Below are 19,120 nucleotides of genomic sequence, written 5' to 3' on the forward strand. Positions count from 1 at the left end.
AAAGGGCATTATTCCAGCATTGGAGACTTCACATTTTCTTGCTTATTTAGAGAAGCTATGCCCAGGACTACCTAACAGAACTAAGGTTGTGCTCAACTGCAGTGGCAGAGGAGACAAGGACGTTCACACAGCCATTAAACATTTAGATCTTTGAAAGTATCTAAAATGAAACAAACATCTGATAAATAAAACGCAAAATCAGCCTAGCCAGCCTCTGTGTCCTTGAGTTCTAAGGAGACTTGAAATTAAGTCTGATGGATGAGTTATGACTGCAGGATCCGAGGGTGATTAACGAGTCCTCTGAGACGTTGGGAAGTAAATATCCAAATCATCCAGAAGAGCAAAATATCGAAACCATAACTTCGAAATCTATTATTTTAATTCTCAATCCTTACAAAACCGAGAGAATATGCCTATTTTGAACTTGACTAAAACTAACAATATACTTTGGAAAATAATAATGATGATTAAATCTTATTTCCTTGTAAAAAGTGAAGCAAGTCCTCCACTGGTTGGGTAATTTATTCTCAAAAATTATTGTACCACCTCCCCTCTTCTCTGTTTTTTGGTTAATAATACTGGATTCACGATTTGAATGCCTTCATTGCTTCGCCTGCAGGAAAAAGAAAAGCCAAAAAAGGTGAGCTAAAGCAATGAAAATGAACTTTAGTGAGTGGAATATTCAGTATTTCATGCAGACCAGAAACTTAAAATCACCTGTGAGTACATAAAGGTTCCAAGAATAGCTATTGCAGCTCCTAGAGCATTGACAGGTCGAATAGGCGTCTGGAAGATAATGATTGAGGAAACGATAACGGTAATACGTTTCATCGTGTTTCCGACACTAAACGTCAATGGAGATATCTCATCCAGTGACATGTACGATACTTGATTGTAGAGGTGGTAGAATACGCTCTGAGCCGCCATCCACCTACATGTATACAACCAAGAAATGATCAATGAAGTGCTCGTAAAGACTAAGCTTAGGAACCTCCTCAAGTCGCTGCCCTTGACAAGAGTTGCGCGACAAGGTTGGATTAGAGACAATCAATCCATATATAATCTAGTTCTTATTGGAGGCCGTTACTAATCATTTATCAGAATCTGTTACAAGGCCGGATATGAAATCAAAATGCAGAGAAATAGATAATCGCCATGCATGATTTGAACGTTTTGCATAACTCTACTTCTGATTAGGACTTAGAAATGGTTCCCTCTTATTGTTAGCAAGAAACTAACATTGCTTATGCATTGATGCTATTATCTGATGGTATTATAGTCTTTCTAAGCAGAAGAATAAAGATCACAAAAGGCTTGCCTATCTAATGCATCTGGTCTCTAGTATACAAGAAAACAAATGGGATGATCGAGTGATTACCATATGATCTGAGGTCCAATTTGAGACAAGGATTCTTTAAATCCAGCTGCCCACAACTGCGGTCCCTCCACAGCAACTGCAAACGGGGTGAGTATCAAGAGCGACAGCATCGATAGGCAGGCGTAGTAGTTCATCCCGCTCACAGAATTGCCCTTCATGCCTCTCTTGGAAAATATGTTCCGGAAGACAAACGCCAAATTCGATATCATGGCGCCCATAAAACCTGATTTTGACAGCAAACAGGCAAACGCTGTCAATTCACATCCAATTAACTCATGTTGTTCAGCATAGATTGCATAAATACAAGTACTTTTTGATCCATTGTTTTTGAAAGGTTATGAAAGTAAGTGACTGGGATGTAAAGAACACGTATTGGTGTGCTTTAAAGGAAGCACACGTATTTATCGTTGGGCCTGATACCTACTATATGTCTATTTGCAAGCCTCTAATAACCAAGTTCCCTATGTGATCACCTACCTGGGCAATAATCACGTGATTCTGTGAAGAAATACTAATTTAACCTCTCAAAGTTAGATGATATTCATTAAAGTGACACTGAGTCACTCCTTCTTTCCACCTTTAACATTTTCACAAGACACGGGCAAAAAAATGTTAGGCTCATTCAAGTTGTAGGTTAGGAATTACCAGTCATGTTGAAGTTGAGCTCGGTGAGGGCGGAGAGGCCGCAGCCGCCGATGATGGGAAGAAGGGACAAGTAAACGGCTGGTGGGAATGTTTCTCCCAAGAGGAACCTCGAGACCAAAACGCTGAAAGCAGGCTCACCACTCTTTATTATGTGAGTGAATGAAACTGCAACCTTTGACATACTCACAGTCGCAGCCACATGTCCAATTGTATGTGCAAGAGCAACCTATAAGCACAAGAATTCAATATGAAAACAATACTTATAAAACAAGAACAACTCATTTATAATATCAAACACAAATCAGAAAAGTCCAAGAAAAAACAAAGCAAAAGCAGTGAAAATTCTCACGGGGAAAAGGGTCTTCCAGAATTCAAGATCTGTCTTTGGGGCCTCAGCAATCCTCAGAGCCCAAGTGATGAGCATGATGAGTGAGCCAGCGGCTAAAGACAGAGTGGAAGTTAACCATGGAAAAGGATAAGCATTCAACACTTTCTTGTTATATATATTGAAGATCACGTTCAAACCCCACCACGTCGCGAAGTACACTCCGATCTTCACTTTCTCCGCCGGAGATTTGCTAATGGGCTCCGACCGATCGGCCTCATACGCCTCGCACCTGACGAGAGTTCGCTCCTTCTCGTCACGAACGGAAAATGAATCAAACTTGGAGACGTAGAGAGGTTTAGAGATGGAAACATTTGATCTCCGGCGAGTAGTTTCCGCCAGCGGAGAAGCGAAAACCGGCGACGTGCGGGGGAGAAACTTCGTCCTATGTTGGACCAAATTTAACCCATGAATCGATAAAGTCGGGTGCTTGAAAGAAGAGATCATAGTGATAGATGGAGAAGAATTAATATCACAAAAACAATGTATGAAATTCCCGGCGAAAATCACGGCAGGGGTTTGACCCGGGAAAAACTCGATGATTTCGAAGAAACTTAATTATTGCAATCCCGTTTCGTTAATAACTAGGTGGAATGGAACAAAAGGCGAAAACTTCAAGAATATTTTTGAAAGTCGGCTGGCGCCTAAAAAATCCAAGAAAAGAAACAGTTGCTTCTGCGTTGGAAAAGAAACTGTGGATATCGATTTTTAGTTATGGAGTATGACAGAAGTTCAACTAACATAGGATTTTGCAAGTACCCAGAAATCAGAAGCGCAGGGTTTTATATAGAAAGAGAGAGAACTTGAATTCTTGTAGGAAACCATTCCAGAAAAAAGAAAGGGAAAAAAAAAAAAGAATTCTTTTAGGAAATATTTTTTTTCCCTTTCGGATAACAAACAAAATTTTGCTACGATATGCATTTAGGCGTTGCCTTCGGTCTAAGCTAACAGAAATCCTCCTAGGCGGTTATTATTTTTTATTTAAAAAATTAAAAATAAAAAAGTATAAAAAAAACGCGAACCGAGAAACAAACACACAAAAAAAAAACGCAGAAAATCAATCAATCAAAAAATTAAATCTCATATTACATATGAAGACTTGGGGCTAATTGTATCCAGACCCCTGTGAAAAGTCTAAAAGATATAAAACATCCTATGTAAAATTAATAGCATGTTAGACCCTATGTTTTAAAAAAATTAGCATAAAAATCCCTATAAAAGGGTATAAATGTGCCCGAGTTTGTATAACATAGGGGTGAAATGTGCTACATTTTAAAAAACTGAGGTATGCATTAACCTATTAATATTTCTTAGGGAGTTTTATGACTTTTAGACTTTTTACAGGGAAAATTAATGCAATTAGCCCGAAGACTTGATATCTATTAATATTTATGTTGTTGTTATTGTTATTATTATTATTATTAAAATTTATAAGATTTTCGTACAAAAAGTGAAAAACATAAGACATAAAAATTAGATTTTATAGTAAAATTCATAAATATTTCAAGTTATTTATTATTTAAGTTTTAAAAAAAACCGCCTAGGCCTGCCTAGGTAGCTAGGCGCTAAGCGGTAGGTCGCCGTCTGCCTATCGTCTAGAGCTTTTTAAAACATTAATGGTTTTTACTAGCAATAAAAGAAATAGTTTTTAGTTTACCGCCGTCAGCCTACCGTCTAGAGCTTTTTAAAACATTAATGGTTTTTACTAGTAATAAAAGAAATAGTTTTTAGTTTAATTTTAATTATTTCAAGAATATATATATATATATATATATATATATATGTGTGTGTATAATCTATGTAACGAAATTTAAAGCTAAATGCATAAAAACGAAAATTTTCAATATTATCATCGTTAATAATATTCTGCAACTACACCACGTACCGAAAAACCCACCGCAACAAAAAAAATAAAAATAAAATTAATTATTAGTGTCCTAGTGCACGTAATGTGCTTACAGTTGGATTAATAATTATTTTATTTTTGCAATATATATATATATTATTAATGTTATCTAAAATCTTTTAATGGCATAGATATTACATAGAAAAAGATAAATATACACTTTTATAAATTTAAAAGATTCTTTTAAGGTGGATAAGATATATTATATAAAAGAAACCAAATGTAATTTAAGGTTCTCTTGTTTTATGATAAATTAGTCACTACAGCACACGCGTTGCGTGTGTAACATAATATATATATATATATATATATATATATATATATATATATATATATAACTTTGAATCGAAAATCCAATTTTATAAAATAATTATATATTTTTTTTAATTTTTTACTATCGTTGAGTTTTTTTAGTGGAGAAGTTTTGTGTAAATTTATTTAAGAGACTTTTTAAAAAAACTTAAGAGAAGGGTAAAATGGAAAATAATTTTTAGTGTGTTCACGACACCCCAAAAACAGTTTTTCTAATACCCTCAACTATTATAAAATAGTACAGATAGTAGAGATAAACAATATCCATCTACGCGATGAGTGATTGTACAGTTAAAATAATATTTTATATGTGTGATACACAAAGTGTTATTTTTATATAATTAGTGATAAAAATTAGTAAGTTTGAATGTTTGAATAAATAATTAAAATATAAAAAAATTAAGAGGATGCGTTTGGATGAAAAAATTTGAATCAATGAATTTAAATTTATTTTTATTGTTTATATGACTTACAACAAAAAATTCAAGTTCATCTTTATATTTTTTTTACAGGTACATTCATTTTTATATTTATTTACACAATGATCGAGGTAATCATAAATTAATAAATTTCAAATTCTTAGAATGTTGGAATCATTTGAAATTCATTATGGTTAGAGTGTGTTTGGCGAAGCCAATAAGCTCTTTAAATTTGTTTAGCTAATTTATTATTTTAAAAAAAATTAGCTTACAAGTTATCAAAATAAATTGTTTAACAACTTAATAAAGTGTTTTTTTTAAAAGAAAAAAATTCAACATCTATTGTTTTTTTAAAAAAAATTCTTATCTTAATAATTTATTCTCCATATTATCCTTGTGCATTTTGTTACATGCCCACCATGCCATCCACCCATTTTTCACATTAATTTAAAAACTTAGAGGACATTCATTTATCACATTAACATAATATATAAAATAATTTTATTTTTTTATTAAAAAAATAATTATTTTTTTTAATACAAGTTTAACATTTATAATAAAATTCTAAAACTATTTACATATATACAATTACTTACATTACCTTCATATTATTAAAACATTTTTTTTTAATTTTAATAATAAAAAGTCTTATAATACCAAACACATCAACATCTTTGAGTTATTTAAAATAAATTCATCCAAAAAATTTTAAAAAAAATTTAGAATAAGATCTGACACCTTAAAAGCTCCTAAAACAGCTTATAAGTTTTTTAAGTTATAGTTTATTTTTAATACGTTTAGCCAAACATCCTCAATGCACCAATGGTTGAAGATTCGATCAAGATATATGAGATGAAGAGACCGTACTGTACTATAACCGTATTCGAAAGGTTTTTGCAGTCACTGTCAGTGATACCTAGGGAATCATGGTGCGATGATACTAGACGTTCTTACCATGATTCGATGAGTTCAATCAGAAATGAGTTCTGACATTATATAATCAAAGAGTTGATGTGTAGGATGAGGCCAATCAGGATAATCCCGCATAAAGAACGGTGTCCTGAATCACAAGGAGTTGTGAACTCACGACTAGTTGTATCCCTGAATCATTGAGGGTCACACAAGTATTTGTTTTCTTGTTTCCGTTGAGATGGTCAATTCAAGGAGTTGAAGTTGGCGAAAAAAATTTGATAGGATCAAATATAAAAAACTTATAAAAAAATTTATAAATAAATTCCATTTTTGGAATTTTTCAGTTGAAATGATCAAATTATGAAGTTGACTAAGTTGGATCGGTGATTTTGAAATTTTGGACTTGGTGTCATAATAACGAGTAAGTTAAACTCGTCATATCGGTGATAGTGAATCGTCGATCAGAATTATGATGATATTTTATTTATGGGTTAAAAATGCATGTGCTTAGAGAGTCAAATCACATTAGAATATAATTAATACTAGTTGAATAGAATAAATTGTAGGAAACCTATTAGAGTTTGAAAGATTCCTAGTAGGACTAGGATAATCTCTCATCTATAAATATATGGGCGCATGCAAGTCAGAACTCACTCCACTTGTAAACCAAATATCGGCCACCCATATTCCAAGTGTTGGAATTTGTGTGCCGCTCGATTTTTAAATCTTTACGAAAAACATCCTTTTGGTTTCTAGTGCGATCAAGAGGATGAACAAGATAATCAATCGTGGACTTGATTGATTGAAAGTTTGACGTATCCAGATGATCGTTCGTAGAGATTTACAAGAAGAACTATATCCGCTTTAAAATCGAAATAGTTGGTGCCAAGCGTTTATCGCTTAAGGTAATTTAGTTCTAAATACCTTATGAATGGATTGATTATTAGATACATACGACATCCAAGAGATATTTGTATGACAAATATTTAATAAATTCTGTTGCGTTCTTGGATGCGAGAATCACGAATCCCAACATATAAGAAAATAAAGTTGTGCTTTGGCTAACAACTATATCTTTTTTTTTTTTTTGAGATCAACAGCTATATATTTTGGTCTAATGGTAAGCATTTGATTCTAACAAGCTTGTATAAATCAAAATTTCTAGTCCAATCTTTTTGAAACCAAAGAAGTGAATATGTAGAAGGATTTAAATTTCGAACTTTCAGAAACAAATTCGCGTTTCTTTCTTTCATTGAATTTATTTATTGTTATTGTTTAATTTGGATGATTTGTTAAAGTATTTTGTGTGTTCTTTAAAATATCAAAATCTTGCATACAAAGTGTTTGATAAATGGTTAAAACAAAAAGAATTTATAAATAAATTCCATTTTTGGAATTTTTCAGTTGAAATGATCAAATTATGAAGTTGACTAATTTGGATCGGTGATTTTGAAATTTTGGACTTGGTGTCATAATAACGAGTAAGTTAAACTCGTCATATCGGTGATAGTGAATCGTCGATCAGAATTATGATGATATTTTATTTATGGGTTAAAAATGCATGTGCTTAGAGAGTCAAATCACATTAGAATATAATTAATACTAGTTGAATTAGAATAAATTGTAGGAAACCTATTAGAGTTTGAAAGATTCCTAGTAGGACTAGGATAATCTCTCATCTATAAATATATGGGCGCATGCAAGTCAGAACTCACTCCACTTGTAAACCAAATATCGGCCACCCATATTCCAAGTGTTGGAATTTGTGTGCCGCTCGATTTTTAAATCTTTACGAAAAACATCCTTTTGGTTTCTAGTTCGATCAAGAGGATGAACAAGATAATCAATCGTGGACTTGATTGATTGAAAGTTTGGCGTATCCAGTTGATCGTTCGTAGATATTTACAAGAAGAACTATATCCGCTTTAAAATCGAAATAGTTGGTGTCAAGCGTTTATCGCTTAAGGTAATTTAGTTCTAAATACCTTATGAATGGATTGATTATTAGATACATACGACATCCAAGAGATATTTGTATGACAAATATTCAATAAATTCTGTTGCGTTCTTGGATGCGAGAATCACGAATCCCAACATATAAGAAAATAAAGTTGTGCTTTGGCTAACAGCTATATCTTTTTTTTTTTTTTTGAGATCAACAGCTATATATTTTGGTCTAATGGTAAGCACTTGATTCTAACAAGCTTGTATAAATCAAAATTTCTAGTCCAATCTTTCTGAAACCAAAGAAGTAAATATGTAGAAGGATTTAACTTTCGAACTTCCAGAAACAAATTCGCGTTTCTTTCTTTCATTGAATTTATTTATTGTTACTGTTTAATTTGGATGATTTTTTAAAGTATTTTATGTGTTCTTTAAAATATCAAAATCTTGCATACAAAGTGTTTGATAAATGGTTAAAACAAAATGATTTATTGTTTTAACTTGCAATATTTTCAAACAATTTTCAAAATATTTAACCGGTTTTTAGAGGGTTATGTTGAGTGTTCTTCGCTTGGTTTTGTAACCAAACTCAATATAATCTCTTGATACTCGCCGTTCATTTATGAACATTTCAAGAACGAGATATTGTAATTGAAAATATTTTAAAAGTGCGTATTCACCCCACCTCTACACACATTTCGATCCCAACAAAGTCTATTTTAAATTTTGCTTAAATTCAATTTATGATTATCTATATTTTATAATTTTTAAATTAAATATTGTATCAGCCATGATATCATTTTTTTTGAATTTCTGTTGTTTATATGTACATATACGTATAGGCAAAACAACCGCCTATTAAAGGCAAAAATTAAAACTTTGTTATAAATCATAATAGAAATAGAGAGATGAGTAGAGAGAATTCATGAGATGAGATAGAATTTATATGAGTCAATACTCAGGTGCAATTTTCATTGAACTCAATCACCCCTATTTATAGGAAAAGATTATAAGATACAAATCTTTACAAATATTATCTTGACATATTTATCTTGATCACAAATCTTTAATAAGATAATCATCTACAATAATAATATATTTATAACACTCCCCTTAGATGATTATTTGCACAAGCAATCGATTCTTCAAAATCTCAATTTGGCAAGATGTATGTTTGGGAACTTCATCGGGACTTAAGTGTTGCCTCGTTAAAACCTTGACAGTAAAACCCCGTGGAAAAAATCTGAACGAAGAAAAAAGAGTACAACAACATATACTTTCTTTGGATGTCTTCCCGACGATAGATGCGCCTTGTTAAAACCTTATCAGGAAAAATCTAGTGGGACAAAATCCTAATGAAGGAGAAAAGAGTAAGACATCTCGCGATACTTGTTAATTGCCTCACTAAAACCTTGTTATAAAAAACCACGCGGGAAAAATCATAGACAAGAGAAAAAGAGTACAACTTTGATTGTTTCCCCTCTTGCAAGCATCACTTGAAATTACTAATTCTTAATATTTCAATCTTATGCACTTATTTGCCAAAAATTGATTTAGATGCTGATTTTGTCAAAGATATTATACTTCAAAACCAAATATATTTTATTCTTTTTCAAGTTGACAAAAATAATATTTTGAGCATCAAATCCTTCGAAGATGATTCTATATATAGCACTATCAAATAAGTGCATCCATGATAGGTGCGAATATTTTCTCATAATCCGCTTGAAATAATTTAAGAAACTTTGCTAATATTTGCTCATATGTCACATGTCACTAGTCAATCATTTGTTATTAACAGTCATTATTTTGCAAAATAGCAAAAAACACATTAATGATTATATCATTTCGATCCCAAATAATTTGTGAAATCTTATCTTTAAATATAATTGTTATTCTTCAGGAATAATATAATCAAACTTGGATTCATTGAAATAATTGGTCGTTCATGCTTCTAGCATCTTTTTCATTTACTTGCAAGTAATATAAGATATGGTCCTGCAGGACATTAATTTCTTTTCACAACGACCAGCCTCCATTATTCTTTTCACATTGAGATATTCACTCAATTTCTTTAAGGGGTTCTTCGCCACTGAAGACGATTTAAATTGTTCAACTTGAACATAAATGAAGCTAAACAGTATAAATGATCTTATACACAAGATCAAATAATATATTTCGAGATTTAAACTTTGAACATCATGTTCACTTTATATTTAATTGGGATCGATCTCAAAAATATTTTTGTAGCTTCTAATTTCTCCCCCTCAATGTTGGAAACATTGTTTTACAAGAATAACAAATGAGAATTTCGCGTCATAAAATCTCATTGCTCAAAATAATTGATCATAAGATCCAATTTATTTCCAACATATTTAAAATCTCTTCAAAAGATTTATGTAGTACATTTCTCGCACAAACATTAACTTTCTATACATAATCATTTGACATAATATATTTCAGATATCCCCAACTATGACGTATTTATTCTCATGGTTTAGTAGTTGATTGAAGGCAAAATAAATCAACTAAACCAACGTATTTATAATCATAAAATTGATATGCATATCCTCTTTTTTTATCAAGCTTGTGATTATATATTCTGGAATTTTTTCTCAATACGTATTTTCGCAAACATCATGTTGCGCTTTGTGGGCCCACATTATTTATTATTCCAGATAATATGGGGATTTTCTATCAATTTGAGCTAATGATAGTGATATCAAATTTGATAAGCCAATAAGAATTCATAAAATCTTCTGGATCTTTTGATCCAAAATTTTTTGGCTTATTCATCAATATCTTTGTGCACTATCAATAGTTTTTCAACTATTTATATAATTTGAATTCTCAATTCAATAAATTATGTCAAACTTTGAAAGTATTTGTATCAATGATACTTTTGGAGCTCTTTAGCTCTTCTAGAAATATTGATTTGTAATATACTATTTAAACCAAACGAATATCTACTAGATTTAAAAATAACTATACGTCATTATTATGTATCACTATTTATAATATGAAGCACATCATATTTTTTCATCGTTAATCAAGCGATTTTATAAATCTTTCAAACATTCAATCAACATACGATGAAACATATGATTTGGGTAGACATAACGGTCTCCACAAACTTTTATATCTTGCTTGATAGATATCAATAAATATTTTACATACTTCAGGTACGATAGTGATATGAGATACCGATGTACGTTTAGTACAATACTTGATTATGACGTATATTTCAATAATTTGTGACATTCATGATTCATATCTCTTTTTATATGAGATAACATGGGCTAATTGCATCAACATCCCCTGTGAAAAGTTAAAAAGGCATAAAACACCATGTGTAAAATTAATAGCATGTTATACCCTATGTTTTAAAAAAATTAGCATAAAAACCCCTATGAAAGGGTATAATGTGCCCGAGTTTGTATAACATAGGGGTGAAATGCGCTAAATTTTAGAAAACTGAGGGATGCATTAGCCAATTAATATTTCTTAGGTGGTTTTATGACTTTTAGACTTTTCACAGGGGATATTTATGCAATTAGCCCGAGATAACATATTCTTCCTTGAAGAATTAAACTACAGTGTCTCAACTGTGTTCATTGGCACTGTCACATTCTCTTAAAAGAACGGACACCATTAATCAGACATCTTTTATAATTGTTTTTCTTGAACAAAATATAATAAATAAGATATTAGAAAAATTGAAATTGAAAAATCAAATGTACCTTTTTTAAAATTCTTGTATGCACCAAGTAGATCTTTTACATTTAACAATAACATTCGATCTATTACGAGTATCATTTCACATTGAATTTTTATTCCTACATTTGCAAAACATGTAAGATAATATGTGGTAAAATATTTTATCATCCATTTATAAATTAATAGAATAATTTTGAAAGAGTTCAAAATTTATATCCACAATCAAAATTGAGTAATTTAAATTCATTATCAAATTTTATGGAATAAAGATGTAACAACCCGATATATCCTTAAAATATAAAAATTCTCAAATCATCAAATTTCATAATTAATATTTAATGCAATATATTGACCAATAGAATATATTCACAAAATTTGTAGATCTATTTTATATCATCAAAATAATTTATGTTAATCAAAACACATGCTAGAGTTTTTCACAATTTAGTTTAAACAAATTCAAAATTAATTTATCAAAAATAAATTAGTTTAATAAATAAATAAAATGACTTGAAGTTAATCAGAAATCAACCCATTGACATCATCATGCATAGGCTACCATCAATACATCATCGTCGTTGCCCAATATAGATGATGGTTCAATTCATTGGGTTTAACATTTATTTTTGTTTTTCAGTTGATAGTGTTGCGATCTTACTACCGCACATTCATAATTATCAATCAATATCCTATGCAATTTATCATTGAACATCAAGTCGCTATTCATAAAAATAGTGACAAATAATATATCATGCTTCTTCTAGAGCATTAAAAACAAATATATGATTTGAATCGATACCAAGTCAATATCTTTTGATATATATCTTTAATAATTTTTTCTTATGGATATTGACAAGTTTAGATCATATATCGATATTCTTTGAGAAATTGTATTAAATTTCTTAATTCATAAGATCTTCAACAACCAAAAATCATATTTTTCGAGAATATTTCCAAATTTTGGATCTTATATTAATATTCTTCATGAATATGATCAAATCTTGCATATTTTTATCAATATTTCAATATTGATTTATTTTGACATGATATCATATCAGATATCAATCATGATTTCTTCACTTTTTCAATATACGAAATCATATATCACGTCTTTATCATGAATCTATTCAGATTCTCAATATATAATATTATAACTAGGAATCTTTTTAGATTTTCAATATATTTGATATTATATCATATCTTAATTTTGAATATCTCAATATTCAATATATTATATCATGAATTTATGAATATCTTTCGATATATCAAAATTGAAATCATGAATCTCTCAAAATTCTCAGTATATTGTATCATGATCATGAATTTCTTCAAATTCTCAATATAAAATCATGTTATGCTACTTTATAGTCATCAACATATTCATGATATTTAATGGGCACCAATATATAAATTGTTTTCATTTTCAGTTGATTACAACATCGTGCTGATTCAAAATTCTCAGTATATTGTATCATGATCATGAATTTCTTCAAATTCTCAACATAAAATCATGTTATGCTACTTTATAGTCATCAACATATTCATGATATTTCATGGACACCAATATATCAATTATTTTCATTTTCAGTTGATTACAACGTCGTGCTGATAACGTGTTATAAATCATAATAGAAATAGAGAGATGAGTAGAGAGAATTCATGAGATGAGAGAGAATTAATATGAGTCAATACTGAGGTGCAATTTTAATTGAACTCAATCACCCCTATTTATAGGAAAAAATTACAAGATACAAATTTTTACAAATATTATCTTGACATATTTATCTTGATCACAAATCTTTAATAAGACAATCATCTACAATAATAATATATTTATAACAATTTTTTTTTATTACAAAAACTTTATTTTTTTTAGAAAATTCAAACATATTTTTCTCTATATTTTAACATTTTTAGTTTAAATAGCTTATCACTCATAATATCATTTTTTAATCTTTAATATTATATTTATCTGTGATTTTAAATTCAATTATATCTTTATTTATATTTTAAAATTTAATGTTGATGTTTCTACTATTTTAAAAAAAGAATTTTGAGTGGTAAAATGTTGGTTTCTATTAACTTTTCTGTTTATATATATATATATATATATATGATAATTTTGTTATTTTTGAAAATTTTCCATATATTTTCTATTAATAATAGTATTATAGTCATCTAAAATTTTTAAAAATATAGACAAGATAAATAAATATCTTACTATATTATTATAGTAAGACCATTTAATTAATTAAATTTTAATTAATTGGAGAAACTTGAGATCAAATTTTGATTATATCCTAACTTAATTCACAATAAAATCAAATTATTAGGCAAATTCGTCATTTTATATGATTTTATCTTTTTTTTACAGTAAATATTTTTTTATTTATCACAATGACATTGAATTTGTGATCTTTAGTGTGTTTTTTTATTTACGAAAATGACATTCACATATAAAATTAATGCATTTGTTACGTTTAAGTGACTATTTATTTACAAAAAACACTATAGTTTTTGTATTTTTTTTTAAAAAATTATAATTTATTTTTTTCTTTGTTTTTCTTAGAAAAACACGAACTTTACGTGCACGAAAATACTAGTTTTTAATAATTCAAAAGGTTTTAATAAGACAATAAGATATGTTGATGTCAAAAAAAAAAAGACAATAAGATATGTTAGTTATGGATAAGTTAAAAATTTATTAAAATAAATTCAATTTTATTTATTTAAAAAATGAAGCACTTTTAATAAATCGAAAGGGTTTTTTTTTTTACCATATTTTAAAAATTTATCGTAAATAAAAATTTGTTATTCTAGGTGAATCAAACTTAATAATAATAATATATATAAATTATTTTTTATTATAATTTTGTAATCATATATAATTAATTAAATTTGGTGAAATATAAAATGTAAATATATAAATATCTTAAACATTAAATAATTTGTATTATTTTGGGTCAGTAGGAGAAAAATAAAGATAATAAAATGATAAGCTTCACCAACACACTACCCGGATCATTTAATTTTAGTTAGGTTTTACTGACGGTTGCTTATTCGACTCAGTTTATTCGGTTAGACCAAGTGTTTAAATTAGTATTAAAAAATATGTATTTACATTAGTATTCAAAAAATGTTTTAAAATATAATACAGTCTTTGAAGTTAATTTTTCATAAATTATTTAAATATAAATTCAATAATATTAATCATCTACAAATTAAAAAAAATTAATACTTAATTAACTGAATATCATTTTATAAAATATATAAAATGTATAAAAACATAAAAATAAAATTAATTAATCTAATTAAATTTCAATTTTTTTTATTAGTTCGATTTGTACCTCCATAGTCCGAAATTGAATCATACAAACTTCTATTTTAAGTTCTAATTTTTTAACATGTGTATCCATAATAAAAAAAATTAGGTTTTCGACTCGGTTAGATGTCCCATCTTTTCTGTTTACATTTGCGGTTTTTTTTGGTTAAAGAGGTGAATGCAAATTCTCATACTCTGAAAACATACTTCTCCATCTGGAATGGATGGGTCTCACATGTACTCTGGATTCATATCCACATCGAGTCAACAAACGTCACCAAACTGAATCAAGCATGCGCCTAACCACTTGTCCAGTTGGCAATACCTATTAATCTCATAACACAAATATCAGTAACATCCATTAAACTCGCCACCAGATCAATTTTCTATGGAAATCAATCATCTAAGAAGACGATTCCATGCGAATTGCATGAAATAATAAGCATGAAAATAAAGAACCTCGTACCAACCATTTTCATCAAATTAAGTTCGCAGGACATAATAAGACATGGGAACAAATGTAGTAAAACGGAATACATAAAGAACTTTGAATAACAAGCATCACTATTTTTCACATCCACTGCAACCAAAAGCATCTTGTTAACATCACACGACCTGTATAAGTTAAATACGTGCGACTGACGATAGTATTACACTGCACAGACACGATAGCAAACAGCCAAGATATAAAGATGGTCGAAGCAGCTCAGAAACCATGAATCTTGATATGCTCCTTCTTCACAATTCCAGCCTGCATGGGATAAATGGACTAAAATAAGGCAGATATTCATAGACATTTTTTATTTAAGCTTGTTTATTTGAGTTATTTTGGTTCCATGCATGAAATGTAAAGGGGGTGGGGAAGAGCCGAGCCATCAATCACCTGAACAAGAAAGGAAGAAACGTTTTTGCGTTGATCACCTTGAAGCTGAATAACCTTCACAAAAAAAGGTCACAATCATATCTCAGAATCGAAGGAAGGGAAAAATTACAGATTTCATCCAACTCGAGCAAAGTGTAAACCTGGCCTAGCTCAGGGTCCTGAACAACAGTTCCATTGCAGCAAAACTCCTTCTTAAGATCCTTGAGGATTTTGTTATAGCTGAACTCTTTCTTCAATCCTTGAACAGTTGTCAGGCTTTTACGACCATTACGTTGTTGTATACGAATATGAACGTAGTCCTTTGATCCGGCACCAGAATTCTCAGCATTTGCATCAGCAAAAGCATCTACAGATTAGGTCAATGAATCCAAGTAAAGCAGCCCCTTTAATCAATTCCCAACAGATAATAGTTTGCTAAAAACATGTGTAACGAACAACATACCGAAGGTTGTAGGTATCTGGATGTCAAGATCAGACATGAAACTTGGTTGATGTGACGAATGCAACAACCCTGGACTAAACTTACGTGTTCAGACCTGATTAAATAACATAGCAAATATAAAATGAGCCACAAGAAGATTTTATTATGTCTAAGACTCTAGGAATCAAAGAGGAAAAATAAACTTTTGAGCAAATAATTTGTTTCTTAAAAAAAAAACAAAGTTGGTACATGAATGTAAATAAGAGATAACAATTAGTGGTTCCTGCAATATCATGAAATTCTTATGACGAGAACACCACGGAAAGGGGAAATAGAATAGCCCTGGAGATTAATACGATTTCAGACTTGAAAGAACGATTCAGTGTTGCCACAGATCCCACAATTCAAATCGCTGTACTGTATGAACGAACAGATGTCAACAGAACTCACAGACAACGAAATTCAAATCCGTATGAACCAGTATTTAACAAATCAACAGCTCTAACAAGCCAAACAGTTTGATCAATTGGAGAAAAGAAAACAAAAATAAGAAATTTAAACGGATTACGGAAGAATTACGATGAATTGAAGAGATCTGATGCGATTGGAAACAAAATTGAAACGAAAGAGCGTACCCGATCCGAGAACTAGGGTTCGATGAATGATCGACAGCAGAGCACGGAACCCTGGAATTCGGATAAGTCTGAATGGAAGCGACGAACCAAATGTAGAGTTTCTTTCGCGGTAATTATTTTTTTTTAAGATAAACAAAATAATTAAAAGCGCTTGTCCCTAACGCGATTTTCTATTGACCTGAAACGAATTTTCTTGTTAGATTGACATTGCGTCAGATTTAAGTCAGAGTTTTAAGTTATACTAGCATCTTGAAGCACGCGTTGCGTGTTCGTACAATCATAATTTTATTTTTGTTTTCTAAATATTTGTAATTAAATTATAAAATAAAAATATTTGTAACAAAAAGGTAAATAAAAATTTAAAAAACGAAAAAAAACTAATTAAGGGTATTATTGATATATTAAAAAAAGTTTCACCAAAAGTTAGTTAGTATTCACACCTCTCTCTTAATTAATAGTATAAATATATAATATTAGCCAAACTGCACACTCATTGTGTCTGTAATATTATATACAAATATTATGTCCTGTGTGTATATAATATAAATATATTTTTTCAAGTATTTGATTTTATTATTATTATTTTTTTGCAATTTGATAGTTTTGTGGATTTTTTTTTAAAAAAAATACCAAGAAACCACTACGTTATTTTTGCTTTATAGCTTTATATATAGTATAGATAGATAATATAATATAATATTTTCCATAGACATATTGACCAAATATACAAAACTATAATTTGGGGTATATATACATATTTGTTGAAAATATATTATTAGAGTTTAATGTTGAAAATTATTAGAGTTGAATATTGAATATTAGTGTGATGATGTAAGTGATGATGTATTTATTTTTGGACTAATCTCAAATAAGGATCTATAAATAGGCCTCAACATTTGTGATGAAAAACACAATTGAGTAGAGAGAAAATTTTATAAAGTGTGGAGTTTGATATATTTTGAGTTTTTGAGGATTTACCTTTTTACCATGAATTTTTACTTTTTATAACACGTTATCAGCACGATCGCTCGAAGGTTCTCTATAATTTTCCAAGCTATAAATCACAAGGAAAGACAAAAATATTCAACAAGTAAGAATATTTATTTTACTGTTTATATATTTTTACTGTGTATATATTTTAATATATAACATCATATTATTATATAAAAATAGTCTATTACACCTCATTATAATAACATGATGTGAATTATATATTACTGCTTATATATTTTTATTGTATAATATATATTATAATATATTAATTATATTTGTATAATTTCACACTATTATATAAAAGGAGTCTATGACAACTCATTATAATAATGTGATGCGATATACAATATCTGACTCTATACTAACTAAATTTATATAATTTCATGTTATTATATAAAAAGTTGTCTATGACACCACATTATAATAACGTGATATGATTATATTATATATTACTGCTTATATATTTTTATTGTGTATATATACTAACTATATTTGTATAATTTCATGTTATTATATAAAAATATGTCTATGACACCACATTATAATAACGTGATATGATAATATTATATATCACTACTTATATATATTTATTATGTATATATACTAACTATATTTGTATAATTTCATGTTATTATTATATAAAAAGATGACTATGACACCACATTATAATAACGTGATATGATTATATTATATATTACTGCTTATATATTTTTATTGTGTATATATACTAACGGTCATAAACAGTCATAAACGGTAAGTTTTTGTCCTATAAATATGATCACTCAAACACATTTCAATCACACCAAACTTACTATTTCTCTCAAAAATTATTTCTCTTATAATTTTCAAAAAAAAATGAAGATGGCATTTTCAAGGCTATTTTTTATAACTATTATGATTATCATACTCACGAGTCTTGTATTTATCGGTGAATATCCGACTCGTGATTTTTTTTTTATTTTTAAGTATGCTTGAACTCATATTTTATTCGTTATTTGTATTGTTATATTTATGGAAATTAACTAATAAAATACATTGTTATTTTTCTAGTACCACCATGTCAAATTTGGCAAAGCTTGAATTCGTTGCGCTCGATAGTGGAAGTTAACCATGGAAAAGGATAAGCATTCAACACTTTCTTGTTATATATATTGAAGATCACGTTCAAACCCCACCACGTCGCGAAGTACACTCCGATCTTCACTTTCTCCGCCGGAGATTTGCTAATGGGCTCCGACCGATCGGCCT

At 29.3% G+C, this 19,120-nt stretch overlaps 2 protein-coding genes across 4 annotated transcripts; both read right to left on the reverse strand.

The window, feature by feature from the left end:
* Positions 1–369: 369 nt before the first annotated feature.
* LOC140883276 (glucose-6-phosphate/phosphate translocator 1, chloroplastic-like) lies at positions 370–3,136 on the reverse strand. The gene is made up of 5 exons (XM_073289684.1): positions 2,373–3,136; positions 2,024–2,249; positions 1,379–1,601; positions 718–931; positions 370–613 (listed from the first exon to the last, which is right to left on the reverse strand). The coding sequence occupies exons 1-5, from the start codon at positions 2,853–2,855 to the stop codon at positions 602–604; spliced, it is 1,158 nt and encodes a 385-aa protein (XP_073145785.1). The 5' UTR covers positions 2,856–3,136; the 3' UTR covers positions 370–601.
* Positions 3,137–15,391: 12,255 nt separating this feature from the next.
* LOC140881500 (protein translation factor SUI1 homolog) lies at positions 15,392–17,003 on the reverse strand. 3 transcript variants are annotated; one of them, XM_073286859.1, is made up of 5 exons: positions 16,880–17,003; positions 16,266–16,359; positions 15,964–16,169; positions 15,824–15,877; positions 15,392–15,691 (listed from the first exon to the last, which is right to left on the reverse strand). In XM_073286859.1, the coding sequence occupies exons 2-5, from the start codon at positions 16,300–16,302 to the stop codon at positions 15,647–15,649; spliced, it is 342 nt and encodes a 113-aa protein (XP_073142960.1). In that variant the 5' UTR covers positions 16,303–16,359; positions 16,880–17,003; the 3' UTR covers positions 15,392–15,646. The 3 variants fall into 3 exon arrangements, with proteins under 3 accessions (XP_073142960.1, XP_073142961.1, XP_073142962.1); XM_073286860.1 differs by lacking the exon at positions 16,880–17,003 and adding an exon at positions 16,601–16,647; XM_073286861.1 differs by lacking the exon at positions 16,880–17,003 and adding an exon at positions 16,494–16,515.
* Positions 17,004–19,120: the final 2,117 nt, after the last annotated feature.

Source organism: Henckelia pumila, chromosome 2 (genome assembly GCF_033568475.1).
Source record: "Henckelia pumila isolate YLH828 chromosome 2, ASM3356847v2, whole genome shotgun sequence".
In the NCBI taxonomy this organism is placed as follows: Eukaryota; Viridiplantae; Streptophyta; class Magnoliopsida; order Lamiales; family Gesneriaceae; genus Henckelia; species Henckelia pumila.

Excerpts from the sequence above, each read along its gene's own strand:
- LOC140881500 (XM_073286859.1), bottom strand. The coding sequence starts at position 16,302 with ATGTCTGATCTTGACATCCAGATACCTACAACCTTCG. Across the intron at positions 16,170-16,265 it reads CCAGATACCTACAACCTTCG|ATGCTTTTGCTGATGCAAAT; the intron begins GTATGTTGTTCG and ends CCTAATCTGTAG. Across the intron at positions 15,692-15,823 it reads TTTCTTCCTTTCTTGTTCAG|GCTGGAATTGTGAAGAAGGA; the intron begins GTGATTGATGGC and ends TATCCCATGCAG.
- LOC140883276 (XM_073289684.1), bottom strand. The coding sequence starts at position 2,855 with ATGATCTCTTCTTTCAAGCACCCGACTTTATCGATTCATGGGTTAAAT. Across the intron at positions 2,250-2,372 it reads TCTGGAAGACCCTTTTCCCC|GTTGCTCTTGCACATACAAT; the intron begins GTGAGAATTTTC and ends TTGTGCTTATAG. Across the intron at positions 932-1,378 it reads ATTGGACCTCAGATCATATG|GTGGATGGCGGCTCAGAGCG; the intron begins GTAATCACTCGA and ends GTATACATGTAG.